At 46.6% G+C, this 27,432-nt stretch overlaps 1 protein-coding gene across 3 annotated transcripts in view; it reads left to right on the top strand.

The window, feature by feature from the left end:
- ARHGAP26 (Rho GTPase activating protein 26) overlaps nucleotides 1-17,084 on the top strand; it is a 478,823-nt gene extending 461,739 nt beyond the window's left edge. The window contains exons 21-23 of one of the 3 annotated variants that reach the window (XM_060008625.1): nucleotides 63-338; nucleotides 6,146-6,237; nucleotides 15,258-17,084. In XM_060008625.1, the coding sequence (XP_059864608.1) occupies nucleotides 63-338; nucleotides 6,146-6,237; nucleotides 15,258-15,346 (457 nt within the window). In that variant the 3' untranslated portion in view covers nucleotides 15,347-17,084. Of the gene's footprint in view, nucleotides 1-62; nucleotides 469-6,145; nucleotides 6,238-15,257 lie in introns of those variants that run through there. The other 2 variants (XM_060008623.1, XM_060008624.1) reach the window with 2 other exon arrangements.
- The last annotated feature ends 10,348 nt before the right edge of the window (nucleotides 17,085-27,432 follow it).

The raw sequence follows: 27,432 nt of genomic DNA, 5'->3' as shown, positions 1-27,432 counted from the left end.
TCCTGTGCTCCCGTGTGGTTTCCCTGTGTGCTGACGAGTTTTCTGGTGGTTATGTCTTGCAGCCCCCCGAATCCAAGCCCAACTTCACCCCTCTCGCCATCTTGGCCCATGTTTTCGGCGCCATCCAGCCCTATGCCCACCTCATCCACGTCCAGCGACTCATCCCCCATCAGGTCTGTTGCAGGGTTTGTTTGCTTTTCTGTTGCTGCTGTTGTTCTCTCATTGGCTTGGTCCTCTCTTCATGCAGTGTTCAGCCTCCTCGTCAACTTTGTTCCCTGCCATCCAAACCTGCACTTGCTTTTTGACAGGCCAGAAGAAGCGGTTCGTGAAGACTCCAGGTAAAGTCACAGATGATGACCAATCCGTTCCTGCTTATCCAAAGCTGAGCAGGGATTCCAGCCTCAGAGACCAAAGCTGGGAGGGACTATTTGCATGAACCAGCATGGCATTTTCCACACCCTTCTGAGCCCTTCCTCTGGTTACTGAATTTATCCGTGATGCCTAGAGTTTGGGGAGAGAGTGCCTCTTGAATGGGCTCCTGTTTGGATCACTCTCTGAACCATGGGGCTCTCTGTGCTTTAGCATAAGATAATATCAAAGGGAGCAGTGCTGAGACACGTACCGGCCTCTTCTTCCCTCATTTTTATCAGATAGCATCAGGCAACATTTATCTGTGGGGTTGGGCTTTCAGCCTTGTGTACTGACACCTAGTTGATGAGACCCAGACCAGTTGGGAGAGAGATGAATATAACACAGAGTAAAGGCTTGGGATATGAAGCAGTTTCTCTTTAAGTTGTTCGTGGCTGCCTCCTCACCTCCCATGTAGTCCCAGGAATGCTTGGTGCTCACAGCCTACATCTGTCTCCACGTGTTGTGAACCCTTAGCTCTCACTGGAACAGGCGACACCTCATTCTGAGGGTTGACCTAGTTCCTCCCCCCAGGGGCCAAGCTATAGTTTTTCCCTGCTTTGATGACACTTAATTCTTTACATTTGAGTTTTTTGGAGAAAAGAAGCTGTTTAAATCCAGGAAAAAGAATCCCTCTGCTATGTAGGTCCTGAGCATGTGTGTCTCTCGAACTTAATCTCTGCTTTCAGACAACCAAAACGCAGAGCCCAGTTGAAGCATCATAAGTATTTTGGGCCTTGGCAGTAATTTTTCATCCATCTTTTCTCATAGCTGTTTTTTTCCTAAGGGGTGGGCCCAGCATAGGGTCTTAAATAATTTATAAAGCTGAGTCTCACTTTTAAAAAAAGAAACCCCATGCTATTTATACATACATAAATATATACACACACACACACATATGTAGATATGTGTGTGTATATGTGTGTGTGTGTGTGTGTGTGTATATATATATATATATATAAATATATAAATATATATATATATATATATATATATATATATATAAACTTAATTCTCCTCCAGGCACTTCCATATCTATCATTTCATTCTATCTTCGTGTGAGAATGAGAAGAAATGGCCTGAACCCTATTACAGAGAAACAAAACTAAGGCACAGAGAAGTGACTTGTGCATGGTCACATGACTCATGAGATCCAATCCAGAATTCAGGACTTCTTGCCCTCAACCAGCATTCTTTCCTCCAAACACATGGGTGGCCCCAAATTTAAGTTTCCATGTTTCCCGGCCCCAGAGCCTGACCTGCTCCTCTAGGTTTTCTGTCTAGCTTTTCCCTTGAAGATGGAAAAGATAGCTTTTCACTATATTGTTTTATCCTCACCCTGGGAATAAGGTAAAAATTCAGATTATACTTTTTCTGACACTCAAGTTATTTCCTAAGTATTTCTTAGGTATATTCTAGGCACTTTGGGAGATGTTAACTTTCTAGGACGCCAGATATGGTTCGGGCTATTCTGGTTAGATCATTGATTGCCCCATGAGACCTGAACCAGAGCCAAAATGTGGCCCCTTCAATTCGTTCAAAAGGAAATAAAATCTTCAGAATATTGGCCCTTGGACAGAATGGGTTGGGGGACTCAGGACAGTAGAATCATTCAGCTAAAAAAACTGAAGTGCACTCTGCTTGGATGGTATTCACTTTTTTTATATCTCTAAGCTTTGGGGCCCTATTGCCTCTCCAGTATCTCCACCTCCCCACTCCCATCTTCCAGGATATTTCCAGGTTTTACTTCTTGAGCTGCACCTTTCCCAGAGTATTGATATTTCCAGATTGGCAGTGGACAGTGGCAATAGAATCTGCTCACCCCGTGTGTTTGGGTTCATGGTTACACAGTACTGTTCACTCTGGCCGTCCTTACAATGGCACCATTTGGTTGATGCTGTTCCACAGCCCTGTAGGAAGCTGCCTTTTTGAAATAGGCAAGGCAGAGTAGGGCTTGCAGTTGGCTATCACTGAGCTGACCATGTGTGCCAAGCTGAGCACGGATGGGGACACAGCTGGGGAGCTAGCCCACAGAGAGGGCAAAAATCCCCGATTGCTGTTGCAGTATACAGCCAAGAGGTGGGGGCATACACCCATTATTCAGGTCCAACGAACCGTTCCCCCAAATCCGCTTCCAGATCCTGAAGCTTCAGATTTCCTTCCCTGGGCAGAGCTTTTAAAAATAAAAACTTAGTTAGACCTGATTAATGGGCCCATGAACTTCTGTATAACATCTCCTCTGGAAGTGGCTTGGTCTCCCCTCTCCAAAGCATTGTTAGTTCAAGCTCAGGAATGGAGATGCCTTTCACAGCACAGCAGAGAAAGGGGACTCTGGAGGAGCAGTTCCCTTTCCTTTCACTTGTTCCCCTAGAAAAGCTCCCAGCCCCGAACTCATAACTTGGATTCACACAGGGGCTCCTGGAAATTATGCCTAAATGATCAAGCTGTCGCACGCTGCCAGTCTAGCTGAGCCCAGCTCCCTGTGCAGTGCAGAGTGGGTTGTCATTCTGCAGGATTTGCAAGGGCAATTGAGGGAAACTCCTCTGAGTGCTTTTCCTGGCCCTGTGCCATGCTCACAGGCGAAAATTAACAATGAACAAGCAGAAGGTTCCAAGCTTGCTCATGCCCTTGAAGGCCCTGCTGAGGTCTGAAGGGCGCTGTCACAGAAGAGTCACGGGCGCCTCAGGCTCTCTGTGTGCAGTGTGGAGATGCTTTGCAGAGAATAGGGAGCTAGGGAGCCCAAGAACCAAAGATGCTTAGGGGGGATTTTTTTTTTTATTTCTTTAATCAGAGCCAAAGCCTACAAACAAAAGCTCTGTGCCAGCAGGATCTGTTTTGGTAGAAACCCTACCTAACACAAACCGCTCAGGGCTTTTGATAGGGAGAGAGTATGGCATGGGATGGAGGACTCGGGCTGACAAACTTTTACAAAGAGAAGACTTTCCCCTGAGTAGGGCTGCCAGATTTCGCAAATGAAATGAAAATACAGAATACCCAGTTACATTTGAATTGTAAACAGCAAATGATTTTTTTTTAAGTATAAGTATATCCCATGCAATATTTGGGACATACTCATACTAAAATAGTATTCCTCATCGATCTGAAGTTCAAATTTAACTAGATGCCTTGTATCTTATTTGGCAACCCTAGTCCTGGGGAACAGGAATAGCTCCTTTTTAAGCACCCCTCTATCATCCCTCCCATTCCTGTGCACATCCCAAGGGGGCAGGAGGAAGTCTCGGAGGAAAAGACCTTCTTGTAGACTGTCTGTCACCTCTCAATTTGAGAGAAAAGCAAGAAAAAAAAAAAAGCTCTTTCCTGACCTTTGTTTTCATTTTTAATGTACTGTTTTATTGAATGTTATCATTATTAAATTCCTAAAACCGGATATTAGTGGAAAATTACTCCTCCTGAATGATAATCTTGGGCACTTGAGCCATTCCCTCTGCTTACTTCCTGCCAGATACCCCAGTTGGTTTCCCTGGCTTGTCCCTGTTTTGTCCCATTCCCTTTATTTGAGGAGGTTAATAAGTAACCTCTGTGAAAATCCAGCCGGAGGAGGCTTGCCTCAGATGATTTTCACCTCACCTTTTATCTCCCCGTCCCTGGTCCCTGTGCCCTCTCCCCATCCTCAAGGGACAGTGACCCTGGCTCATGGCTACTGAATTCTCCTTCCACCTTCCATGTCATCACAGGCTCCACTTGCCTGTCCGTACGGAGTTTTGGCTGTTTTAACGCGTTTCACAGCCAGATGACTCCTCCTCTCTGTTCCCTACTCCCTCCAAAAACAAAAACAAAAACAAAAACAAAATTTTAGCGGCGCATTGGCTGTTTGGCCCTTGCTGGCCAACACACAGACTTGGTTTAGTTAGATCACAGAATGTGCCCCTTGTCCTGAACTTGATTGTGACATTAATGATAAGTACACAGGAGGAGCTGGTTTCTAGTTGGAGCTGTTATGTCCTAAAGACTCTTTTTCCCTTCACTACCAGCGAACCCACTTCGTGTTCTCCCACTTTCCCAGTTTTCTCCCACCCAGTTATCATTTCCTGGCTACTAGAAGACCAGTGAGAACACCAGTAAACCGTACCCTGGCAACAAATTCTGGATAACCATTTATCTGTACAACAGACCCTTTAAGTCATCTTTCCTTCAATTTTCATGGAACCAAGCCTAAAAGTTTTAGGTTTCTGGCCCTGGTATAGGTTTCCAAACATCCATGGCTTCTCTTTCCCAGAGGGAAGCTGGACTTGGTGACTCCAAGAGCATCAGTTCCATAAGGATCCGAAGTGCCCTGCCTCTTCTGACCCTTTCTGGATTTACCTGAGACCAACCATGGCTCAGCTAAAACTCATTCAGCCACTAGAAATAAATGCGCCATGAAGGTTTAGCGTCCCTGGGTCGTTGAGGCTCTCCATTAGCCAAATAAAGAGAAAGCAAATAATATATATCCCTTGAATAATTGTCTAACCCAGAGGACCTACTTCCTCTTTTGTTACTCCGCCCTAGAGCCCCTAAATGTGCTGGCTTTGAGGGAGCGAGAGATTGCTTTCAGCAAATAAAGAGCCAACTTTTGACTGCTAAATGTCATTTTTCTTGTGACCCTTGAGAAGTCCATAGCTCATTTGGGACTGGTTGGATATCAAAGCAAAAATTGATTTACCAGTGCTTGCGACTTGCACTCTAGAATGTGGGTTAGCAATCTGCAGCCGTTAGGTCAAATCCGGCCTGCCCCCCCGTGTTTTGTAAGTAAAGTTTTGGTGGAACGCAGCCACACTCATTCATTTACATGTTGCCTGTGGCTGCTTTCGTGCTACAATGCAGAGTTGAGTAAATGCAACAGAGACCATACGGCCCATGAAGCCTAAAATATTTACTGTCTGGCCCTTTACAGAAGGAGTTTGCCAGCCCCTGCTCTGGAAGGATGGTTCTCAGCCCTGGTTGCTCATGAGAGTCACTTGGAGAGCTTTATAAAAATACTGATATCTGCAAGTCAGGGTAGAACCCAGACATCTGCGTTTTTTAAAGTGATTCTGATTCGCAGTGAGTGTGGCTGTCAGCACTCCTGGGATGAGAAAGGCACAAGAAAATTGCATCATGCCCCCTCTCCCTTCTTCCTCCCCACACGAGTGCACACGTATGCTCATACGCACACGTGTGTAACCGCTCACACCCACACCTTGTCTGCTCCCTGCCCTACCCTGGGGTTCCGGGAGTTGCAGCTCTGGAAACCTGCTCCACCAGCCCAATGAGAAATAAGTAACATGTGGGAGAGCCAACGTCAGCCCGGGGCCTGGAGCTGAAACCTGGCTTTGCTAGAATTTCTCCTTTTGACTCACTGAGCACTGGCCGCTTTCAGCAGGGTCTGCTGTGAGTGTTCTCCAGAGTTAGGGGTTCTTTCCTGCCTCCACTGCCCCCCCCTAGCTAGTCCTGCTCCAGAAATGGGGTCCAGCCTGCCCTCCCACCGTTCAGCTCTTACAAGTCAGGTTTAAACTTGGCACAAGGTGAGCCCACGAGAAGTGTGGTTTTTCCAGGCTTATGGCTGTCCTCTGCATATTTCTCGTTTCTGCTCTGGTGACCTTTGCAACTTTTCCACCTCGTGTTTTGCCATCTGACTGCCTTGTCAGGCTCTTCCCGTGAGAGAAGGCTCGGTGGCTTGCAGGGAAGGGGGAGGAAGAGAGATTAAATATCTTTCAGAGGGTTTTTAAAAAATGCTAAATAAACTGCTTTCCCCCAGCACACCGTTCCGGAAGGCAAAAGCCTTATATGCCTGCAAAGCGGAACACGACTCAGAGCTCTCATTCACGGCAGGGACGGTCTTCGATAATGGTGAGTTTCTCAAATAAATCACTGGAGTTGTCAAAGTTCCTTTCTACCTAAGGAAAATCTCAACAGAACAGGTAAGACTAAAAAGGAGCATGGGGTGGGGTGGGGTGTCTTTTCCCAAAATAACAGAGCAGCGGCAGAGCTTTAGGGGCCACTATCAAAAGAGGACGAGTGAAAAAAAAAAAAAAAAAGAGGACGCGAGGAATCACCTCCTCACTGTGACAGAGCCAGTGTCATCGAGGTGTTGTGGGCATGAAATGGGATGGTACCTGCACAGGCTTTGAGCATCTGGGGGCTGGACGGAGGGAGGAGACGAAGGAGTGGAGAACGGGGATCCTGCGAGTGGTCAGAAGCTCAGGGAGGAGGCTAAAGCCGCAGGGTCTGTGCCCAGCCTTGGGTTCGGTGGGATTCACTGTCCACGGCAGGACAGGCCTGTTTCTGAGACGGTGGGGCATTGGGTGAGCTCCGGGCAGATAAGCTGCGCTGCATTCCTGCTCGTCCTCCCCCAGCTGCCGGGAGCGGGTAGATGACCCCACAGTGGAACCAGCCCTGCCAGGCACCAGCTGGTGCACAGGCATCCTGATGGGAAAGTGGATTCGGAGCACTTGCCCCGTGAGCCTGGGACTTGCTTCATGCATCATTTGATGGAATTGTTGTTATAATTTGTCATAACTTATTATCTGCCTACAAGAGATATCAGGATTCTGGGGAAAGGCCCAAGTTTCTGTTACAGTTGAGATTTCCTCCAGATGTAGTTCTCCTTTGGGGTTAATCCTTCTGGATCCCTGGGTGAAAGGGTCTGTTTGTTTTGCTCAAAGGAGGAAGCAAAAACCAGCTGTCTGGTTTCAGGAACTGGACATTTTCTGGGCCCCCCTTCTTGACCTCAGGTGGGGTGGGGCAGGGTTCCCTGGCAGGGGTGAGTGCACACTACCCAGTGTTCCTTTCCCATCACGGCTGCGCGGTCCCACCCAGGTCGGGACCGTGTCTCCTGCCACCCGCCTGAGACCCAGAAATGCAGGGCAGCCAAGGCTCCCATGTAGCACCGGAGAGCCTGAACTCTAGATTCAGGCCACCGTAGCGCAGGCCCTGGCTTGACCACTTGATTCTGTGTGACCTCAAGCAGTGACTTAACCTCTCTGTGCCTCAGTCCTCTCCTCTGTCATAGAAAGATACCAGACAGTTTTGAGAGAAAATTGAGGTAGTGTGCATCACACGTTTAAAATAGTACTCAACACATATTAAGCTTTCGGTGTGTTGTTATTGTTACGATGATGACCATCATTTCGTTACGTCCATGTCAGAAAAAGACCCTGATGCTCTGATCGTTCACAGTGACAGTTTTTCCTTTCTAGCTGCTACAGCCCAGCTGGGCAGTAGGTACTGCACCTAGACACCCTGGGTCCTGGTTATTTGTAAGGGCCCTGAGGTCCCAGCCAGAGCAGAGATGGGCTCCTGGGGAACAGCCTTGACTGCATCCGTATGCAAAGGGACTGCCCACCTGTGTGGCCAGCCCCTGCATTCAGCATGGCAGAGAGAGTAATCAGGCATATGGGTAGACAGAACAGGAAAGAGGTCACAGAGCACCTGGGGGATTCCCAGGTCCCACTCGGCAGACCTCGACTTTCTGAGCCAGCAGGGCTGGGGATGAGCCTACAACTGCGTGTGGCCTTCTGGGCCTGCATCCTCACTTAGGGTTCTCAGAGCCTCTAAAGCACTGTCCTTAAACCTTTGTTCCACTGACTTTCTTTTGGGTCCTTTAAAAATCAAAGCGTACAAACAGCCAGCCCAACTGCCTCTCCTGTCAGCAGCTAGAGCTTTTAGGTCCTGGCACACCTGTAGGAGTGGGTCCCCTGAAGGCTGTCCAAGACCATGTCCTTGGAGAGTGTCCCCTGAACAGGCCCATGTGGGAGAGTCACTGCCCAGCCATAACATGACACAGTTCTCACGGCAGACGAATCAGAGTGGGTGCATGCACAGGCTCTGTGTCCTATGCTGTCGACAGGGGAGGGTCTTCTGCCTACCAGTGAGCAATATTTGAGAGATGCCTACATCTACAGGCGAGTCCAGAGCTTAAAGGTCTGTCCTCTAAACCACAGTCCACTACTCCCATGGGCAAGGGACTGCCGTGTTCCTATCAGCTCTTCACTCTGACAACACAAAGGACCCCCGATCCCGGGGGAAGAGTTGGTTTAAGCTCTCAGAAGGTCTGTGTGTGTGTGTGTGTGTGTGTGTGTGTGTGTGTGTGTGTGTGTGGCCTGTTTGGGACTCCTCTTCCTGAGCACAGCCTTCTTCCGTTTTTTAAAGAGCTTTATTGAGGTAACCACATACCATACAAGTTGCCCACTTAAAATGTACAGTTCAGTGGGTTTTAGTACATTTCAAGTTGTGCAACCATCATCACTATCTAATTCCACAGTATCTTCCTCACCCCCAAAGAAACCCTGTTCCCTTTAGCAGTCATGCCCCATTTACCCCAACCCTACTCCATGCCACCTAGGCAACCACTAGTCTGCTTTCTGTCACTGTAAATTTGCCTGCTCTGGATGTTTCATGTGAGTGGAATTATACAGTACATGGTCTTTGTAACTGACTTCTTTTGCTTTGCACTATATCCAGTGTCATCCGTGCTGTAGTAAGCCTCAGAACCTCATTCCTTTTTATTGATGAGTAATATTCCATTGGATGGATATACCACGTTTTGTCTATCCATTCATTGATTGATGGACATATTGATTGTTTCCACTTTTTGGCTGTTATAAGTAATGCTGCTATAGACACATGCATACAAGTTTTTGTGGGGACGTAGGCTTTCCGTTCTCTTGGTGATACACCAAGGCATGGGCTTGCTGGGTCATATGGTAACTCTAGGTTTAACTGTTGGAGAAACTGCCCAACTGATTTCTAGAGGGGTTGCACCATTTGGCATTCCCACCTTCTTCAGTTTTTAAGTCTCCTTTTTTGAAGTGGTTTAAGTAGCTAACCAAAAAAAGAAATTAAAAGACACTTGATTTTTAACTGCCAAGTCCTTTCCTTCCCAGCAGGTTCTGTTACTACTCCCGCCCCTCCACTCAGTAATTGTCATAAATCCTACAAGGACAGATGAGAGCAGGAGAGAGTCAGAGGCCTTACCCCGCCTTCCCATGGTCTCCAGGGGCAGCGTTCATTGACACTAGTTTCTTTTTAACTAGCAATGCCAGTGACCTTTTCCAATTCCCTGAAGAGCAAAAGGCCAAATTAAGCCCCAAAGACAACACCTCACAGTGTTGACTGAGCTGCAGTCGAAGAAGGATCTGACAAAATGTCCATCCAGATTTCAGACTGGTTGGCTGGTAATATTTTATGATGTCCAAGTTTTAGAAAATACTACCTCGACCCTACTTTCCCCATCCCTTCACCTCTTTAGGAGTAATCGGGCATTAAAGGGAGAAAGCACTATTCACGTGTTAGAGAGATCTTTTTCCTTGTTCTCTCTCGGTAATTTGTTGCTGAAGATTCCAGGTAAGGACGATATAAGTTGGATGCTCTGTAGCTGTCAGATTAAATCATCAGACCAATCAGAAGAAAGTTTCCTAATGACAGAGTTAGAGTGAGTGAGTGAGTGAGTGAGTGAGTGAGTGAGTGTGTGTGTGTGTGTGTCTTGTCTTTTTTCAGGATCAAGAAGCAGAAAGGAGGAGGAGGAAGAGGGAGGGGCACCTTGAGGGGAAAGTCTGTTGTTCGTAATGATTAATCTCCAAGCCTCTGGATTCCAGGGGCCGGTGTGAATCTGGAGAGGCTGCTCCGTCAGCTCTTGGACTTTGTGCAGTGGGCAATGGCTGTGCAATACTCAGAAATAACTCCAGTGTCAGCCCTTGCCAATATACTAGGAAACTGGCCATTTCACCAAGAGCACCTCATACAGTAACTGGAAAGAAAAATAACTCACGTTCTCAGGAACATTAGTCATCTAGAAGCAACATGATTAGTGATACCGGGAATATTCACATGGCGTTCACTAAAATTGGGTTCTTGGGATACTTTTATCAAGAACTGACATGGGCTGGATCCTTCATTGCTGGGGTACCAGGTGCAGTGTGAGTGCACAGCAGGGCTGCCCTGGGTTTCCTTTGCTGATAAAGGATATCTCAGGCAGCGGGGTTCCCAGAGAGTTCCTCGGCGGAGTCTTTCAGCCTCCCCAGCCTCTCCATGTCTCCCCCGGGCATTTCCACCAGCTGCTTCACTGGTCTTGCTGCGTCCACTCTTACCCCATAACCCAGGCTCTACACAGCAGCCAGATTGATCTTTGAGAAATGGAAGTCACATCATGTTATCTTGCCTCCTGTTGTTCTTAGAATTATTGACAAGGACCTGCAGGTCCCGCCCCTGCCGTGTGGCCCCCTCTCACCCTCCCTTGATACAGAGCAGCCTCCCAGGCCTTCTTTATGTTCTCGAATAAGGCTGGCAAACTATGACCGGCCAGTGAAATCCAGCCCGCTGCCTGCTTTTGTAAACAGAGCTTCACTGGAACACAGCCACTCACGCCTTTGTGTTTACATATTATCTATAGCAAGACAGTGGCAGAGTTGAGTAGTTACACATTGACAAGCCGGCTTTTTAAGAAAAACTTACACACCACTGTTCTGAAATCACAACAAGCTTCTCCCCATCTTGGGGCCTTTACACTTGCACTACCCACTGCCCGGCTGGCTCCTGGATGATTTGGGTTTTAGCTTTTCGAACTCTTGGCCACCCACCCACTTCCGTATCCCAGTCTCTTTCCTTCCCCTCATCACTACCTACAATTACGTGCTTACTTACTGTAGATGGTCCCTCCCCAAGAGCACAATCTCCTCTGCTTGTTCTATCCTATGTGCAGGGACCTAGCACAGTGTGTGGCTCGTGGTAGGTGCTGAATGAACGTTTGTTAAATGAGCCCATGCGTTCAACTACACGGGGGTCTGCACCTGTTCCAGCCAGTGCTACTTCCCTGTGGGGCAGCCCGCCGTTAGAGATCTTAGTCACACACTTGTTCCTTGTGCACCGTGAGCGAAGGAGCGGGGAGAGCATGAGTTGCCTGTGCAGGGGTGTATGGAGTGTATATGGATTGAGCTGAGAGAGAGTAGTTGGCAGGAAGCACGCCCGTGTCAGCAGCAGCTTATATTTATTATATGCCTGCTGGGCTGGAGAGCTGCCCAGGCAGCTCACTGCAACACCTTGTGTGTTTATATAGCACATGGGACACTGGTGCAATTCAGAAGGTTGGACATTGGTGCGATTCAACCCAACAAGTACTTACGATGAGCATCCTCGATGTCCAGAGCCTTAGGCTAGGCCAAAGTGGTAGTGCTTAAGACCACAGACCCTAGGGTCAGCTGTCCTGAGTTCAGATCCACCTCCATCGTCTACCAGCTGTGTAATTTGGGGCAAGATGCTTCACTTCTCTGAGCCTCAGTTTCTCATCAGTAAGATGAGGATAATAGAACCAACTCCATAGTCCTTCTGAAGATGGAAAGAGGGGATGCAGAGGAAGCACTTAGCAAAGGGCCCACTGCTCAGTATGTGCTCCCCATGAGCATCATCATTCTTACCCTCAAGGATCCCATTCTCTGGTTGGATAGAGGCATAATGTAGTGGAAAAGGGCTTGGTCTCTGGGACCAAGCAAGCTGGATTCAAATTCTGGGTCTACTGTTGGGAGCCTGAATAAATTAATTTACCTCTCTGAGCCTTAATTTTCTCATCTGTAAAATAGGGATGATAATAATACAAGCTAGGATCCTTAGGTCCGAGTGAGTCAATAAATATTTAACTCTCTGAGTCCACAGCTGTTTCCCGGTCATCATTTGTAGCGTGTTCGCTTCTGTCATCATAATTCACCAGAGGGGAGTCAGTGAAGAATGTTGAGTGATAGAATACAAAATTAAATGCACTAAAAAACTAGTTAGGGGGCTTCCCTGGTGGCACAGCGGTTGAGAGTCCGCCTGCCGATGCAGGGTACACGGGTTCCCACATGCCGCGCAACGGCTGGGCCCGTGAGCCATGGCTGCTGAGCCTGCGCGTCCGGAGCCTGTGCTCCACAACAGGAGAGGCCACGACAGTGAGAGGCCCGCGTACCGCAAAAAAAAAAAAAAAACTAGTTAGGGAAACAAAGCTTAACACATTTGAACAGCATTAAAAGGACCTATGGGTCTTCCCTGGTGGCGCAGTGGTTGAGAATCTGCCTGCTAGTGCAGGGGACACGGGTTCGAGCCCTGGTCTGGGAGGATCCCACATGGCGTGGAGCAACTAGGCCCGTGAGCCACAACTACTGAGCCTGCACCTCTGGAACCTGTGCTCCGCAACAAGAGAGGCCGCCATAGTGAGAGGCCCGCGCACCTCGATGAAGAGTGGCCCCTGCTTGCCGCAACTAGAGAAAGCCCTCGCACAGAAACGAAGACGCAACACAGCAAAAATAAATTAATTAATTAATAAACTCCTACCCCCAACATCTTCTTTAAAAAAAAAAAAAAAAAGGACCTATGAATAATATGTGGAATGTACTATGAGCGTTCCAGGAGCCAGGGGAAGGGAGGGAGCAGGTAGATGGAGTTCCATGAGGATATTTATGGAGGAGGTAGGACTTCAGCTAAGCCTTCAAGTGTGGGGAAGGGCAACAAAAGACAACAGAAAGCCAGAGGCATCTGGGGCTGCCTCTGTCCTCCATTAGTTAATTCTTATTATCACCCTCATTACAGAGGCATTTTGGCACAGAAGAGTTATAACTTAACTTTATGTGAATGAGTTAAAATGCAGATCCCTGAGCCCCACTCCTAGAGATTCTGCTGTAACTGATGTGTGCTGGGGCCTAGGAATCTGCAGTTTTAATAAGCATCCAGGTGGTTCTGTTGCACCTGGTCTGGTACCATCCCTTACTAAAGCCTGACTTGCTGACTCTGAGTCAGCAATCTGACCCGAAGGCTGCACTGTCCCTTGTCGTCCCCCATGACATAGCTCTTGTTCTCTAGTTTAGAGGGCCTCCTCTGTCCCCTCTGATTCTCCCCTTATTCTGCAAATTCCATTTCTAATGTTTACAGACATTACCACCTCTGCACCTGAGCTGTGTTTGAACAGCTGGCCAGGAAGGGAGAAAGTCTGAGAGAGATGGACTCGGTGCATCCGGTAGAACAGCAACTCAACTAGGAGCTTTGCTGTCAGATGGGGGCGGAGGGTTTGTCTTTTTTTGTTGTTTTTCGTTTTGTGTGTTTGGTTGGTTTCTTCTTTCTAGGTCTTTTGTTTTGGGGAGTGAGTTTGATTTGTTTGGTTTTGGTTCTGAACATCTGAGATTTCCCCAAGTTTAGGTGGTTGTGGAGACCAGATCCTTACTTGGTTTTTACCAGGAGGATCCTGCTGACCATTCTGAATGGCTGATCAAATGACACAGGGTCTCCTACTGACTCATCTGTACTATTTCCTGTGCTTTCTTCATATTGGTTCCTGAACCCTCACAAGAACCCACTGAGGGGGAGAGAGTTTTATTATCACTTGATAGGTTGAAGAAACTGGAGTGATCTTGGCAGTGTGAGCTGGATGGATGGGCAGAAGGCAGGGGTGTTTGGGTGCTAGCATTTTAGCGGTAGGCTGGGAGATCTTGGTCATCGGAGAGACCAGGTTGCTTTTCAGTTGTGTTGTGTTCTTTCTTCCACGGCACTTGTCCCCCAGACTCCTCCTTGTGTGGTGTCATGAATCCGAAGTACCCTCGCTACTTGGGTTTATTCCTGAGGCCTAGAGATATGAAATCAGGGAAACATGTTGGAGGCCACCTCATAGATGATTGACCTTGTCTTTTCCTAAAGAAGCCTTCAAGATCTAGCCAAGGTTGACCATGATCTTCTATGAGCCTCAGTGTGTGTCCTTCTGTTGCTTCTCCATTTACTTCCTTTGGTCTCTGTTCTTTCTTATTTCCCTACAAACTGAAACTAGAGTTTTATAGTAGTGTTGTGGGCGGAAATGCTTTTCTAAAACAAGCTCAGGAAGTCACTTAATTGGCCTAGGAAGGGAATAGAGGAAAATTCATTCTCTCCAAACAATCTCAGAGGATTGGAGTTTTCCTAAAACAGTAAGAACAAATGTCCTGCCTCGCCCAAGAGTGATTTGTATATTCCCAGTTCAAAACACATGAACAGCCCTCCTCTCCAAGTCCAGGATTCCTTCTCTCTTCCTTCCTGCTGTTGGCTGCTTTGCAGACTCAGCTGGATTGTATATAATTTTTACAGTATCACAGTAGTTTCCATGGAGATGGCTTGTGACATCACAGAACATTGGGTATATATTCTTTGGATGTGGAAAAATCAAAAGGGTAGAAGTTTTTTAAATTGCAATAGAGAGAGGGAGAAGACAGCTTTCAGACTTGTGTATAGGAAGGAGGAAAACTCCAGAGAACAGGAAAGAAAACTAAAGAAGGGTATGGTTGGAACCACCAGAGGGCTATTTGAAGAGTATAAAGTACAAAAAAAAAAAAAAAAAAAAATTGCAGAGGGAATTTGCAAGGAAATTAGAAGCAGAGGGTATGGATTCGGAGGGAAGTACAATGCATGATTAGGAGCTACATATCTTTAGGGACTAGTTCTTAGCAGTCCTCCATAGGTACTTTATCTGGTACATAGTCAACACTGGGTAAGTAAATGAGTACAGGGATGGATGGATGGATACTTAGGTAAATATATAGGTAGAATATCATAACTGTGACCTCTAACCTAAAATGCAGAAGTTTGTTACTTCTTTATAGTTTAAACCAGGAACTTCAGAAAGTCCATGAAACGCCTAAAATTGTATGCAGAATTTTGAATGCCTGTGTCTCTTCCCCTTTTAATTATGGAGAAAGTTCAGAATGACCTTCACCAGGTCCCCCAGTGGGTTGAGAAACTCTGGTTTAAACAAATCTGAGAATTATGTAACTTAACGAGCGACTGCACCAATCTCTAAACTTCCTTCACACATACACAGTATGCATCCACCTCCTACCCTATCTGTAACGTCATTTCTTGTCACTCTCTCCCCGCTTCCTGTACAGTGCATCCATCTCAGGAGCCTGGCTGGTTGGAGGGGACTCTGAATGGAAAGACGGGCCTCATCCCCGAGAACTACGTGGAGTTCCTCTAACCATGGGCCCTGGCAGAACTGCTGAGCTTTTCATGGTGTCCATGACAACGGCTGATTCCATTGTTGTGGGCCATTGCTCTTCGCGGCTGAGAAGTGCAGGGTGACTGACTCTGCTGCTACCTGTCAACACGAATGTTTCTGTGAACTCTGGTGTCACCCATCCCCATGATAATCTCAGCTGACGTGCGGTGACACTGCAAGAAACAGAAGTAAATCAGCGGAGGAGGCCGTTTGATTTTGATAACAAGAAAGGCTTACAAAGCCATTTCTCTCATTTAGCACCCTACGTGGGGTGCTCATTTTGTTTCAGTAGTCATCCAAACCCCAACCTTCTGATAAAGGAAGTAAGTGAGATGTAAGCAGTCCCCAGGAGGTTGCAGTATAGCTGGCTCTGACAGGGCTGGGCAGTGGCCTGAGATCCAGTCTGGATCCACAGCTATTGTTTACAGTAGACACTCTCTCTACCCCACCTCTAAATACTTGAGACCTGCCGTGCTATAGGCGGCTGGGTCTGTTTGTTTGCATGCAGGATGGAGAAGGGTTATGGCGCTGTTTACATAAGATCCAGTCTCTCACCATCTCTCAAGCAGCCACTGTCCCAGCACCAGCAGAATTCTGTCCAGTCCTCTCATGCAGGGGAGCACACACACCGCCCCCATGGCCCCCTTCCCAAGCTAGGAACATAATATCCCAAGCTAGGAACTTCTCTGCCACCGAAGGCTGCCATTGCCTCGTAACCACGGCAACCCAACCTACTCTAAAACCAAACCAAAAAATAACACACTCTTTGCATGACGTATTTTTTTCTCCCTGCTTTTTGGCCGTTTTTTGAATGGTTTTCCAACAACCTGAAGCCGAAGATCAAGGTCTACTTGGGGGCAGATAGAATAGCAGCTGGGAACTGCTCCCTTTCTGATGAATTTCAGCAGCACCAGGATATATTTGGAACAAACTCTAGTAACCTCTTGAGATTAAATTACATACAGGCTTAATATTTCTGTTCTTCCATGCAACTAGTGTCTGCTTTCTAGAGGGCAACGTGCTGCCTCCCGAAGGGGAATACCCTCCCACTGACTCATTCCCTCCCGTTCACCTGTCCCTTCCCCTGTCCTCGCCTGCCTGTAGCCCTTCACTGACTAGCCCCCTGGCAGTGCCCTGGGCTGCTCAGCACTGGTGCCCTGGCAGCTTTCAGGCATGATTCCTGGACTAACCCCATGGCCTCTAGTTTAAAAGGACATACATGTTCACTGCCACTCAGAAAAAGGGAATTGTTTCTCAGGCTTTTGAGGCATGAGACTAATAGCATAAGCCATTGTGATTCAGGAGGACGCCAGAAGGTTGGGGCATGGAAGGTGGGATGGGTACCTTCTGAGAAAGAGAATTTCCTGGTCCAGAAGGGGCTGGGTCATGTGGAAGACTGCCTTGGGTGGGGAAGTTTGGCCTGGACATTTCAAATTCACTTGGCTTTCCAAAGAAGAGAGTCCCGGTATTTCCACACTTGAATGTCCTTGCAAGAGTGATTCTGGGCAGACAAACTCCGAAGTGAGGGACTGTCAAGCTCTCCAGGACAGGAGCCCCTCGGGATGGTGGCGTTGTTCCAGAGTGTGTCCTGCTTCTGGAATTCCTCTTGAGGGAACTTTAAAGAGGAAAAGAAAAACTTGAATTGTGTTGAATTACTGTATCTTTTACTTTTTTTTTTTTTGAAAAGATAAACATGTAAATAGAGTGATTTGAAATACTATATGGCAAAGTTTTATATTTGATATTCTATAAGCTAGTTGCTTCACACATTTAAGCTTTGATTGCTGAACAGGTGTGTATACGAGGGAGAGAGGGGACACAAGGTCGAAGAGAGTCAAGATCATCCCTTCTCTGGCCTTGAGGAAGGAGAAGATATTTCCACACACTCTGCTGGCTCTTGTTGGTGGGCGTGACACGTTAATGGTGTTCAGTCTTCTTTATCCAGATGTGGTTTTTTGAGCATTTCTTGGGCTTTGGATTTGGAGATGGAAGGAGCATCTTCAGGCAATGAACTTTTCCGAGAACTCCTACCCAGTAGTAAGATGAAGCTCAGGATTTAAACAGGTGAGGCCAGGGGTTAGATTTTTTTGTTTTGTTTCATTTTTCTTCTCAGGTGTATTTCTTGATACCCCAAGGTACCAGGACAGAAGACGGGATAATTGCATGCTCCTTGTGTCTCACTCTTCCGCACATCTTCTAAGGCTTTATAAAGGAGTCCAAGCTAGTTTGCAAATGTGTGTGTCTAAGTTCCAAGAAAACCTGGCTTCTTAGGATCTTTCGTTCTTGACATGCTGCTTCTTCCCCTTTCCCTAAACATGTTTATTCATCTCAGATTCCCTATAGCTCCAAAATAAGACAAAGAAAAACCTCCAAAGAGGGGTGGAGATTGTGCTGTTATAGCTTTCTAGATGACTTTAAGGTTAATAGGAGTTTGTCATTGTGATTCATTCCATCAGCTCAAGGATGACACAGCTATTACCCAGGAGCTCACCCAGCAGTGAGCGAGACACCACCACCGAATCAGGGAACAAGAATTAAGACTGGAGAAGACCGAGATGGGACTCAGGAAAGCTATCATTGAAAACCCAAGAAGAAAGGGCACATATGAGCAGGCTATATGAGCAGGCTATACCTCCTCCCTGCGGACTTTGAACAGCTTGGGGACCTGTTCAAAGGGGCTAGAGGGACAAGCACACTCTCTACCACTGTGCTTTCCAAATAGAAAGAGTGCAGCATAATGCTTTTAACACATTGGACATTTGAAATCACCACCTGCCCCATTGGAACCTTGACTAGAGCTAACGTGGGGACGGCCGCAAGTCCCAGGCCCTGGATTTGGAAGTTCCTCTGAAGCTTACCTGCCGACACTTGGCCCCAGCCTGACCACTTGGAAGCATGTGCCTCCCTCCTCATTCACCTCTGATCCAAAGCCGGGGGAAATGGAGCTACTGCCAATGGGAATTTTAGGTAGACCCCTTCCCAGCTTCTCTGGGCCGTGCTGGGCCCTGACAGATGGCTGCTCTGCTTCCTTGCCCTGGCCAGGCTCCCCTCCTTCCCATCATCTACAGAACTGGAGACACTGTTCAGGATATGAGCCGACAAATAAGAAGGAACTTGAAGGCTGAAAATAGGTTTTACCCTCCACTGTCTTTGCTCCCCACCTCTAACTCTGTCTTCTGGAATAGGGAATCTTAGGGCACATTAGGGTATCAGAGTGGAATACTATTGAGCAAAATCCCTGAGCTTTCCCAGGAGCCTCGTGTTGCTTTTGGAAGGCCCTGGGATCAGGTAGGCAGACATAGCCTGAGTCTTTTGGGGGCATCAAGATCAGTCTCTCTCACCTCCTCCAGGTACTCAGCAGAGTTCTGTAGTTACAGAATGCCATGCCTTGAGAAGACAACTAGTTTCACGTTCTTCCCCCACCGCCCAGGCAAGTAAAGTCCTGACTTGCTCAAGACTGATGATATTCTCTTCTGTTTTCAAATCTGGACATAGAGGGATGGACCCTGTATAGCACTGCTGGCCTTTGTATCCTAGGACTGGAGCCAGTTTTTAGCTTAGTGTTTTAGTATTTCTACAGCCATTGTGTGTTTTCTTCTGTCACACCAAACTGGGGTTTGTTTGTTTGTTTCTTCAGCATAATTCTAGTTCATGTCCTCTTGCTGAGTGCTTTTTGGATAGAAAGGCAAAGAGAAGGAGAATAAATGAACAATCAGGTATTGGCCAACCGGCATTAGCAACACAGAGTCATGCTAGTGACAAGGTGATTTCACTGTTTGCCAGGATTCTGCAGTTATGTGTGTCATACCTGTAGCTCACAGGGAAGTCCTTCTACCATCAGAGTTTGTGTCTCTTGAAAACAGCAACCCCTGTCACACCAAAAGCTCTGTCTTGACTGTATAGACTCTAAAAACATCCGTGATTGTGGAGTGGGGAGACAGAAATAATCGACTGAACATAACATGATCAACTACTCATGACTGTCTACTGGCACCTTTCATCCTCTGGCTTCTGTTTCCAGAAGAAGCAAGTCTGGACCATCCATTTTTATAGACCCAGGACTCCCAGGTACAGCAGTGGCCATCATGGCACTCACAGTTCGCCCTAGCGTCGAATGTTTTATGAGCAACCGTGTTACCCAAGTAGGTAGCCAGCCCTGAAGAAACTAAACAGCCACTTAGCTACCTGACTTTAAAAGGAATGTCCTGGCTATACTGTCTAGGGAGTTAATCTGTCATGACTGGCAAACTTGACAGTAATCATTTACCTAGACAGCCCTGCCCCACATCTCTTTCAAGTCAACTGGGTGTCCTCTCACACACCCTGTGTCGGCGTTTAAAAAATGTATCTTATCATGCTCAGATGTGTTTGGCAGCCAGGCTGGTGTGCTGAACCACTTTTCTTTAAATGTAACCTCCAGATGACAACAGCCATAGAATAATGGACCTTGCACAAACCTACAGCATGCCTGAGACCAGACTCCACCAAGTCATAATTAGCTTGTTTCCTTCCACCACCTACAGTACTTGTCTAACTAAAGAGCTTCCCAAAGCACAGGGAGAGGCCATATAGAGAATTCAGACGTCATTCAGAGCCAGCCCTGGCTAAAATGTGATCTCCTAATGGAAGCACTTGTATTCTTAGGAGAAAAAGGATTGGGTATAAAGTAATGCTAAGAGCAGAAAGAGAAAGGCAAACCATCCTGAAGAACTTTGGATTTTTTAAAAGAGGGATAAATATAGTTCTTAATAGGGGGGGAAATCTATCACATAAAAAGTTCACAGCTAATTTTTTTACAGAAGTTTTACAGGACACTACAAGAGGAAAACAGTTTTCAAGGCAGAATGCCTTAGAGAGCAAAGGCTTAGCACAGTCCTGGACACGTGTAAGTATAGGAATTACTATTACATCAAAATTCCATTTAGTGTAGTCAGCGAGAACCAAGAGTAGTGACAAAGTGTCAGCATTACCTGGAGAGGCCAAGACATTTGACATCAATCATTTCTACATCTACCATTTCTACCAAATTGTCCAAACAGACCCTACACGCAGCTTCCTTGGGTATCCAGATGCCAGGGTCAACCTTGAACCTGTGAAAAGAGGTTCATCTGATGATTCTTAAGTGTATACGTATTAGTGTGTGTTTGTGTATGTATGTGTACAGCTCACATTTACATATGTAAAGATACAGACTGTCTTCTAGAAAAACCCGCCTAAGCTGGCGGTTGCTGAGCCTTGACAGCCTTTAAGATTTGAAGTTGGAGAATCAGAGAACCAAGAGAGGCTATTGATTATCAGAACGAGCAAAGATGTAACTTAAGTGCCATTTGAAAACTCTGTTCGTATTTATCAGATGATTACTATCTATAGCTCTATTCCTTATTAACTTATTAAGAGTCATGTTGAAAAAAGATCAAACTCAAACAATTAGGGGTTCATAGTAGGCTAGTGTTCACAAGCACTCTAAAAGACATTTTGTCCATATTTTGGAGAAGAAAATATTTGCATGTTTAATTCACAACTTAGGCTGCCTTTGAGTGTATTACAAAGTGCTGTGTGATGTAATATCAATAAACTACTTAAAAATGGCACTTTAAGGTTTTTTTTTGAAAAACATAAATGCACTGTTTTAAACTTCGATTCAGTGTTGAATATCGACTGGTGTGTGTAGAATCCTATTTCGTAATTAAAAAGTAACTTGTGACTAGAATAGAACTTTTTCCCTGTTATTCATAAAACAGTGTTGCCATGTTCAGGCTTGAAAAGAAAAAAAAAATGTGCTTTTGTGTCACTAAGCATATCTGTAAAGAAAATACAGTTTCTGTTGGGTGGCCTCTGAAACTTGGCTTTCTTACTTTCGGTTGGTTTATGTGACAATCCCTGTGAAACTAGTGGAAGTATGATTTTTGAATTAAATGACTTTTCCATTTGGTGGTATGTTTGTTTCTTGAGTTTCTGATAAAGTTTTGACAGGATGCATATTTTAATATTTTTTTCAAATAAGCAAAGACCATGATCAAAGATCACAAGTCTGGGCTCCTGAGGTCACTGGTGACAACCACAGTGCTGATTTCTGATGTGCTCTGGGGAGCTCTGATTTCCTTTAGGGAGAGGTCAACTGCTCGTGAACTTGAGGGGAAGCTGTCATGCATGTTAAACAGTTAAGCCCCAAAGAGTCACATTCCAATGAATGTTTCTGACTTTATCTCCTACAATACATATTTTATTCTCCCTCAATTTGATCATCAAATCAACCATTTTCTGGAACTTCATTAACACAGGATGGAATAAAGAGCCAAAATACAGACAGTCCCACCACACAGCTGGGCGTGTCCCCCAGGGTTGTAAATCAGTCACTTGTAACATGCTGTCCCAGGCCAGCTCATGTTATTGAGTTGTCTCATTCATCATATCCCCTCCAGGTACATCCTGAGTTGCAGCCTGGGACCCAGGTTTACAATTCACTCCCAGCTTCTGCTGTGAGAACAGAGGAGCCAGAAGGAGAGGGCAGGGGAGCCTGGACTCTGGGGATGGAGGGCAAGGCTTCTGGCTCCAGAAGCTTGCCCTGGGCAAGCAGAAGGCGAGTGAGTATCCCCTGGTGCCTCGTTCTGAGGGATGACTATTTGAATATGTGGGTCACATGTGAACTGTTTATACTGTCCTCATTTGCCACTTAATAAGGGCTGTTTACCCCTATGAACAGCACGGATTCACAGCACCTCTGCCTTCCCCGAGCTTACACCCTGTGCTGGAAAATTGTCCCAGCATCTGAAGCCTCATAGATGTGTGGGGTCATAGGGTACCTAGGTGAGACCTCCTGAGTGGCACACATGTATAACTGATGCCCATCGTGTGGAGAATGAAATGTATGTATGGATTTGTATCTTATCTATGTCCTTGCCCTTTCCACCAGACTCCCATCACTCCCCCATCACTTCTACTCTTACGGTTTTTCTAATGGGAAAGGTGTTCATTTTCTTGTTGCTTTTAGCCGCCAGAGCAGAGCTCAAATTGTGTCACATCCTGTGGTTGGTTTGGTGTTTTTCGCTTATTAGCTCCGGCCGCATGATTGGTCCTAAGAGCACCTTGGTTAGACGTGGACTTGATTGATACTTGAAATCACGTAAATGAAAGATTTTCTCAGACCTCAAACACATTTGCTCTTTGGGGAATGAAATCAGGGTTTTCATTCCTTCTTTTCTCAATTCTTTCTCAACCTCTGCTCGGATACCACATGTCTCTCTTACCCAGATGTGACAGTGTCTTTGGCTCGCCCTGCTTTTAATAGCACTGTGCTAAGCTGCAGCTAATTAACTGTGCTGGGCTAGTCAGGATTGCCTGAGTTCAGCCTGCACAGCAGCCAAGGGAGCCTCTAACCAACGTGGTTCCTGCTCGGGGTCGGCGAGGCTCAGCGCATGGGAGAGACTGCAGCGGTACCCAGCCAGGCTGCATCCTTCACAACCACCACCCTGCGTTACCTGGCCGGTATCAGCCAGTGGGGACCAGAGCAGGATGGTTTTCGGCTGAAATGATCGAAGCCTTGACTCACTGTATCCCCACAGCACTTGGCAACTCCTGTCACACTGTGTATTGTGACATTGACCCCAGGAGGCCTGCCCCAGGCTCTGTTTGCTAAAACCCAGGTAGCCGATATGCCTTCCCAAGACCAACCAGCAAATTTAGTCAAGACTTGAATTCACAGGTCCTTTCTCTAGGCACCAAATCACATTTGGTGACCTCTTGGTCTTGTGTGTACCCTAAAACTAAAAGGTTCCTCTTGACACAGTGGCTGTATGTCCTTTTTGCATTTGGGGGTGTGGATTATTGGAAAGACTTTTTTTTAAATTATTAAATGATTCTCTGCCTTTTCTGAACCTTTATCTGTGAAAGAGATGTGGGAGAGTAATGCTTGCCTTGCCTGTGTTAGATAGAGGAATGACAGTGAAGGGGAACCATCTTTCTTTTTCCACCTTTTCTCCTGATCATACCATTTTGCCCTTTCATAGTACTTTCTACCTATAATTAACTCATTATTTGTCATCAAATGTTTGACATTTTATGTCACCCTCTTAATACCTCCATCAGGACAGGGCCTGGCATGTGGCAGGGGCCAGATGGCCCCTGGGGGGCTGACCATGTGACAGGAGGTGGGAGGCCACTGCTCTGGACTCCAGTCCTTCCTCCTGTCTTCCTCTGCACTTCCGGTTGAAAGAAAGAAATGGGATCATTAGACGTGGGTGCTTGAACACGCGGTGACAATGTTGTGGTCCTTGGCAAGCTACTCTCTTCACTTGCGTCCCGGGATTCAGGCTTGTGGGAGAGACTTCCCAGCCTCTGTTCAGACACACACAGCCACATTCTTACCCAGCCTCCTTGCTAGCACTTGGTGCAAGAAACCATCTGGATGGCCAGCTGACCAAGAGCCCCGACCCTTCTCTGTCATCTAAATTACTTATGGGTGGTTTTATGAACTTCAAACCAGGCTGGAGACCTGCCTTCAAGCAAACCCACATCAGAATCACCCACAAGAAGTATTCCTTTTTCAAGACCCTTAAAGGAAATTCCACACTGTCCCATGGGAACTTGGTCTGGTATCTAACACTCTCACCAAGGGAATTCTTTGTGTCTAACTGAAGTTTCCCAGGATGCAGCTTCCGTCCATTTCCTTTCTGTTTTTCCTTAGAGTGGAGCCATCTTTTTAGAGCAGTCACCCTCTATTTTCATGCTTCCATTCAGCAAACACTTCGTGATGACCTCTTGTGTGCCAGGAGCTGTTTAAACCAGGAAGTATATGACATGATCTCTGTCCCCAGGGAACTCACAGTTGGCCTCGGTGATGGCAGGTCTACAAGAACCAGAGTTTACCATGTGCAATTTGCTACACTTTCTGTGTGTGGTGGCTAGTCCCGGGCTCCAGGGAAGATTGATCCTTTCTCTTTGGGAGGCAGGTACCAGAGAAAGCTTCACAAAGAAGTGACATTGGAGATCTTGAAAAATGGAGAGAAAGCACAAGGACAGCAAGGACTGAGGCATGAAGGGGAAAGAGAGAAAGAGAAAGAAAGAAAGAGAGGTGAGTTCACTATGATTGGAACATGAGCAGATAAGGTCTTTCTGAGAATTGTACCCCTACTCCCTTAGTCTTTAGCCTTCTGTCTTCTCTCAATAAATGACAATATCAGCTAACATTTATCACTATCTTACTGAGTACCAGACACTACTATACATGCCTTAACTCACTGAATCCTCAAAACATGTGAAGGGAATACTATAATTTCATAGATGAGGAAACTGAGGATCAGGGAGGTCACACAAGCTAAGAAGTGGTGAAACTGAAATTCCAACATAGGTCTGTCTGCTTCTAGAGCCCATACGCTCTTACGGTTTCTTTTTAAATTTTCTTTATAGATACGCACATGTGATTTTACATAAATGCGTAAACTTTTTTAATTGGATGGAAGTTTTTCCTTCCATTTTTGACTTGGTTCTTCAATCCCCCACATCAGCCTCCTCCCTCCTTGGAACTATATCAACCACCTCCTTACGGCCTTTGCAGTAGTGAGCCCTTCAGAAAGTACAATTTCTGACAAACAGCTTGGTTTTACAGTGGCTGGAGTAAGAGCAGGCAGTTTTTTGATTAAAAACTTTCTTTTCTCCAAGGAGCCCTTTGCTCCCTCATCTTGGGAGAAAAGCTCCCCGCTTCTGGAGCTCTGTGCAGACACTCCTGGTTCTCTGGGCAGCCCCAGGGACTCCAGCTGCAATCTTTTGCCAGTCCCAGCATCCTTGAGGACACAGCAAGGAGGCAGTCCCTGCAGAGGGCTCAGCCATGTTTTTCTGTTTGGCAATATATGATGTACAAATTTTTAAAAATGTAACAATTTGAAAACGGTCCCTTTCCCCACCCCAATCCAGCTGCCGACGACAGACCTTCAGGCTGTTATGGGACTACCAGAGAAATCCCACAAGCATGTGTCTTCTTGTGGGAGAGCCAGTGTTTCTAGCGTGATCTATTAATGCTCCAAAATAGAGAATTTTGGCATTTTAACCCCCCTCTTGAACTTCATGAGATCTTAAAAATTCAGAGCTTGAGGAAAGAGCATGAGAACTCAAAGCAGACGGTGGGTGGGTGCTTTTAGGACACAGAAAACATCTGACTTCCACTACGGTCTGCTTACAGAGTGAGGCTCTCACCCAGGTCTCCCCCGGGGAGTGGGGTTGAACTGTTGCATGTCAAGATGACAGTGACCTAGTCAGTTTCATTTATGGAGCACTTTCGTTATACTAATTGCCTTACGTGCATCGTCTCATTTAATCCTCAGATCAATCCTATGAAATAGGTTCTGTTGGTACCCTATCCTGGAGAGGAGGAAGCCAAATATTAGGTTGGGTAACCTGTTCAAAGTCACTGAGCTAATGAGTAACAGAGCAGAAATTCAACCCCAGTGGGCAGATGCTCTTAACTCCCACACTGCCCCAACTCTGGGGAAGGTTTCTGGAGCTCCAGCCCTCAAATGTCCTTCACTTCCCTCACCCTTTGGTGGGAGGAGGGAATCCTTGTTGTTTTTGCCTGTTTGGCAGCCAGTACCCCTTCTTCTGCTAACAGCACCTCGGTTTTTCTTTGGGGAGCCCCACCCTCAGGTTCCATGGGATTGGGTGGGCTGGCATCCATCCTTGATTCAGTGGTGAACCTGTGACCCTGGTTGGGGCTATGAGATCATCACATCCACCCAACCAAAGTGATTGGTTGGTTCAGGAACAGGCCCGGGACCTAGTGAAATCCACAGTGCCAGGGCTTCATCCTGGGACAAGGTATCCAGGTCACAGCAGGTGAATTTGTCATATCAGGGAAGCATGGTAAGTGCCGTCCCCTCCCCCCCATCCTCAAATGACTTCTTAGCATGAACTCTGTCTGCTACTTCTCTTTATTTGAGAGACCTCATACTTTATGTTGAGTATTTATTTGTTGAGATTTTAGTAGTGCACCTCTTAGAAAAGTTGCTTCAGAAAGCAAGCAGAAGATCTGAAATATTCTCTGCAATATAAAATGGGCAAGCACTGCTCCAGTGTGATCACTCCTGGAATGAGTTCAGCAAAAGAGGAGCCTTGATGCCTGAACTCAGCAAGCACAGCATTTTTTTTTTTTTTTTAATAATTCTGACATTTGTTCTCCATTCTGGACCAGAAGCAGCCATGACTGCTCATAAGAATAGGGAGGAATGGTGTCGTTCGGAGCGCTCTGCCCATACGCTTCCAACCCCAGTTGATACAAGTCGTCTCTTGACGATTTGGCTCATCCCGGGGGTACATTAGTGTTGAGACATTTCATCCTGGAATTCTCGTCAAGGACCCCCAGTCAGTTGTGATAGAGAATGCCCATAAATCATGCCTAATCACGACATGGGATTGCATGGCGTCAAGTGCTCCTTGGTTAAGAAAGATGTTCACACACCCTGAGGGCCACACCCAGACCTGTTCGACCATCCCGCAAATGTGAGTCTGAGAAACTCCAGTGTCTTGGAGTTCAGACCTTCACCTTCATCTGGGTGGGACTACATACTTGGAGGCCCTGAAAGGGTGCAGGTGTATCTAATCAGGCTGGGATAGCCTGCTGCGACCCTTCCCCATGACGTGCTCACAGTTTTCTTGTCTCAAGGACTTTCAGATAAAGGGATTCCACAGCTCACAGGAAAACCTTCACAGGCAAGCAGGGCACTCCTGGCCCACAGAACATAATGCTCTTGCTTAGTATAGCACTTCAAAATTTTCAAGGTTTATTTCCTCCAAATTTGACCATGGTACAGCCCTGATCAGAAACCCTTCAGAAGCTCTCATGACCTGAAAAACAGCAGCATGGCACACAGGGTGCTTCTCAGTATGGCCCCAGCATCTTTTCTCCAGTGTTCCTTTATGTATCCTATGCCCCAGAGGCCCCCACTCTTCATTATTCTACCACAGTCTGAAGCAACGTTCATTCATTCATTTATCAATATTTATTGGGCACCTACTCTGTCCACACCCAAGTGCAAGGTGCTGTCTCCCACTTGTGCCCCCCGGGTTCTCTCAGGCTC

This window comes from Delphinus delphis, chromosome 3, assembly GCF_949987515.2.
Source record: "Delphinus delphis chromosome 3, mDelDel1.2, whole genome shotgun sequence".
Lineage (NCBI taxonomy): Eukaryota > Metazoa > Chordata > Mammalia > Artiodactyla > Delphinidae > Delphinus > Delphinus delphis.
The sequence above is the reverse complement of the archived record's forward strand: the minus strand, read 5'-3'. Positions and strand labels throughout refer to the sequence as shown.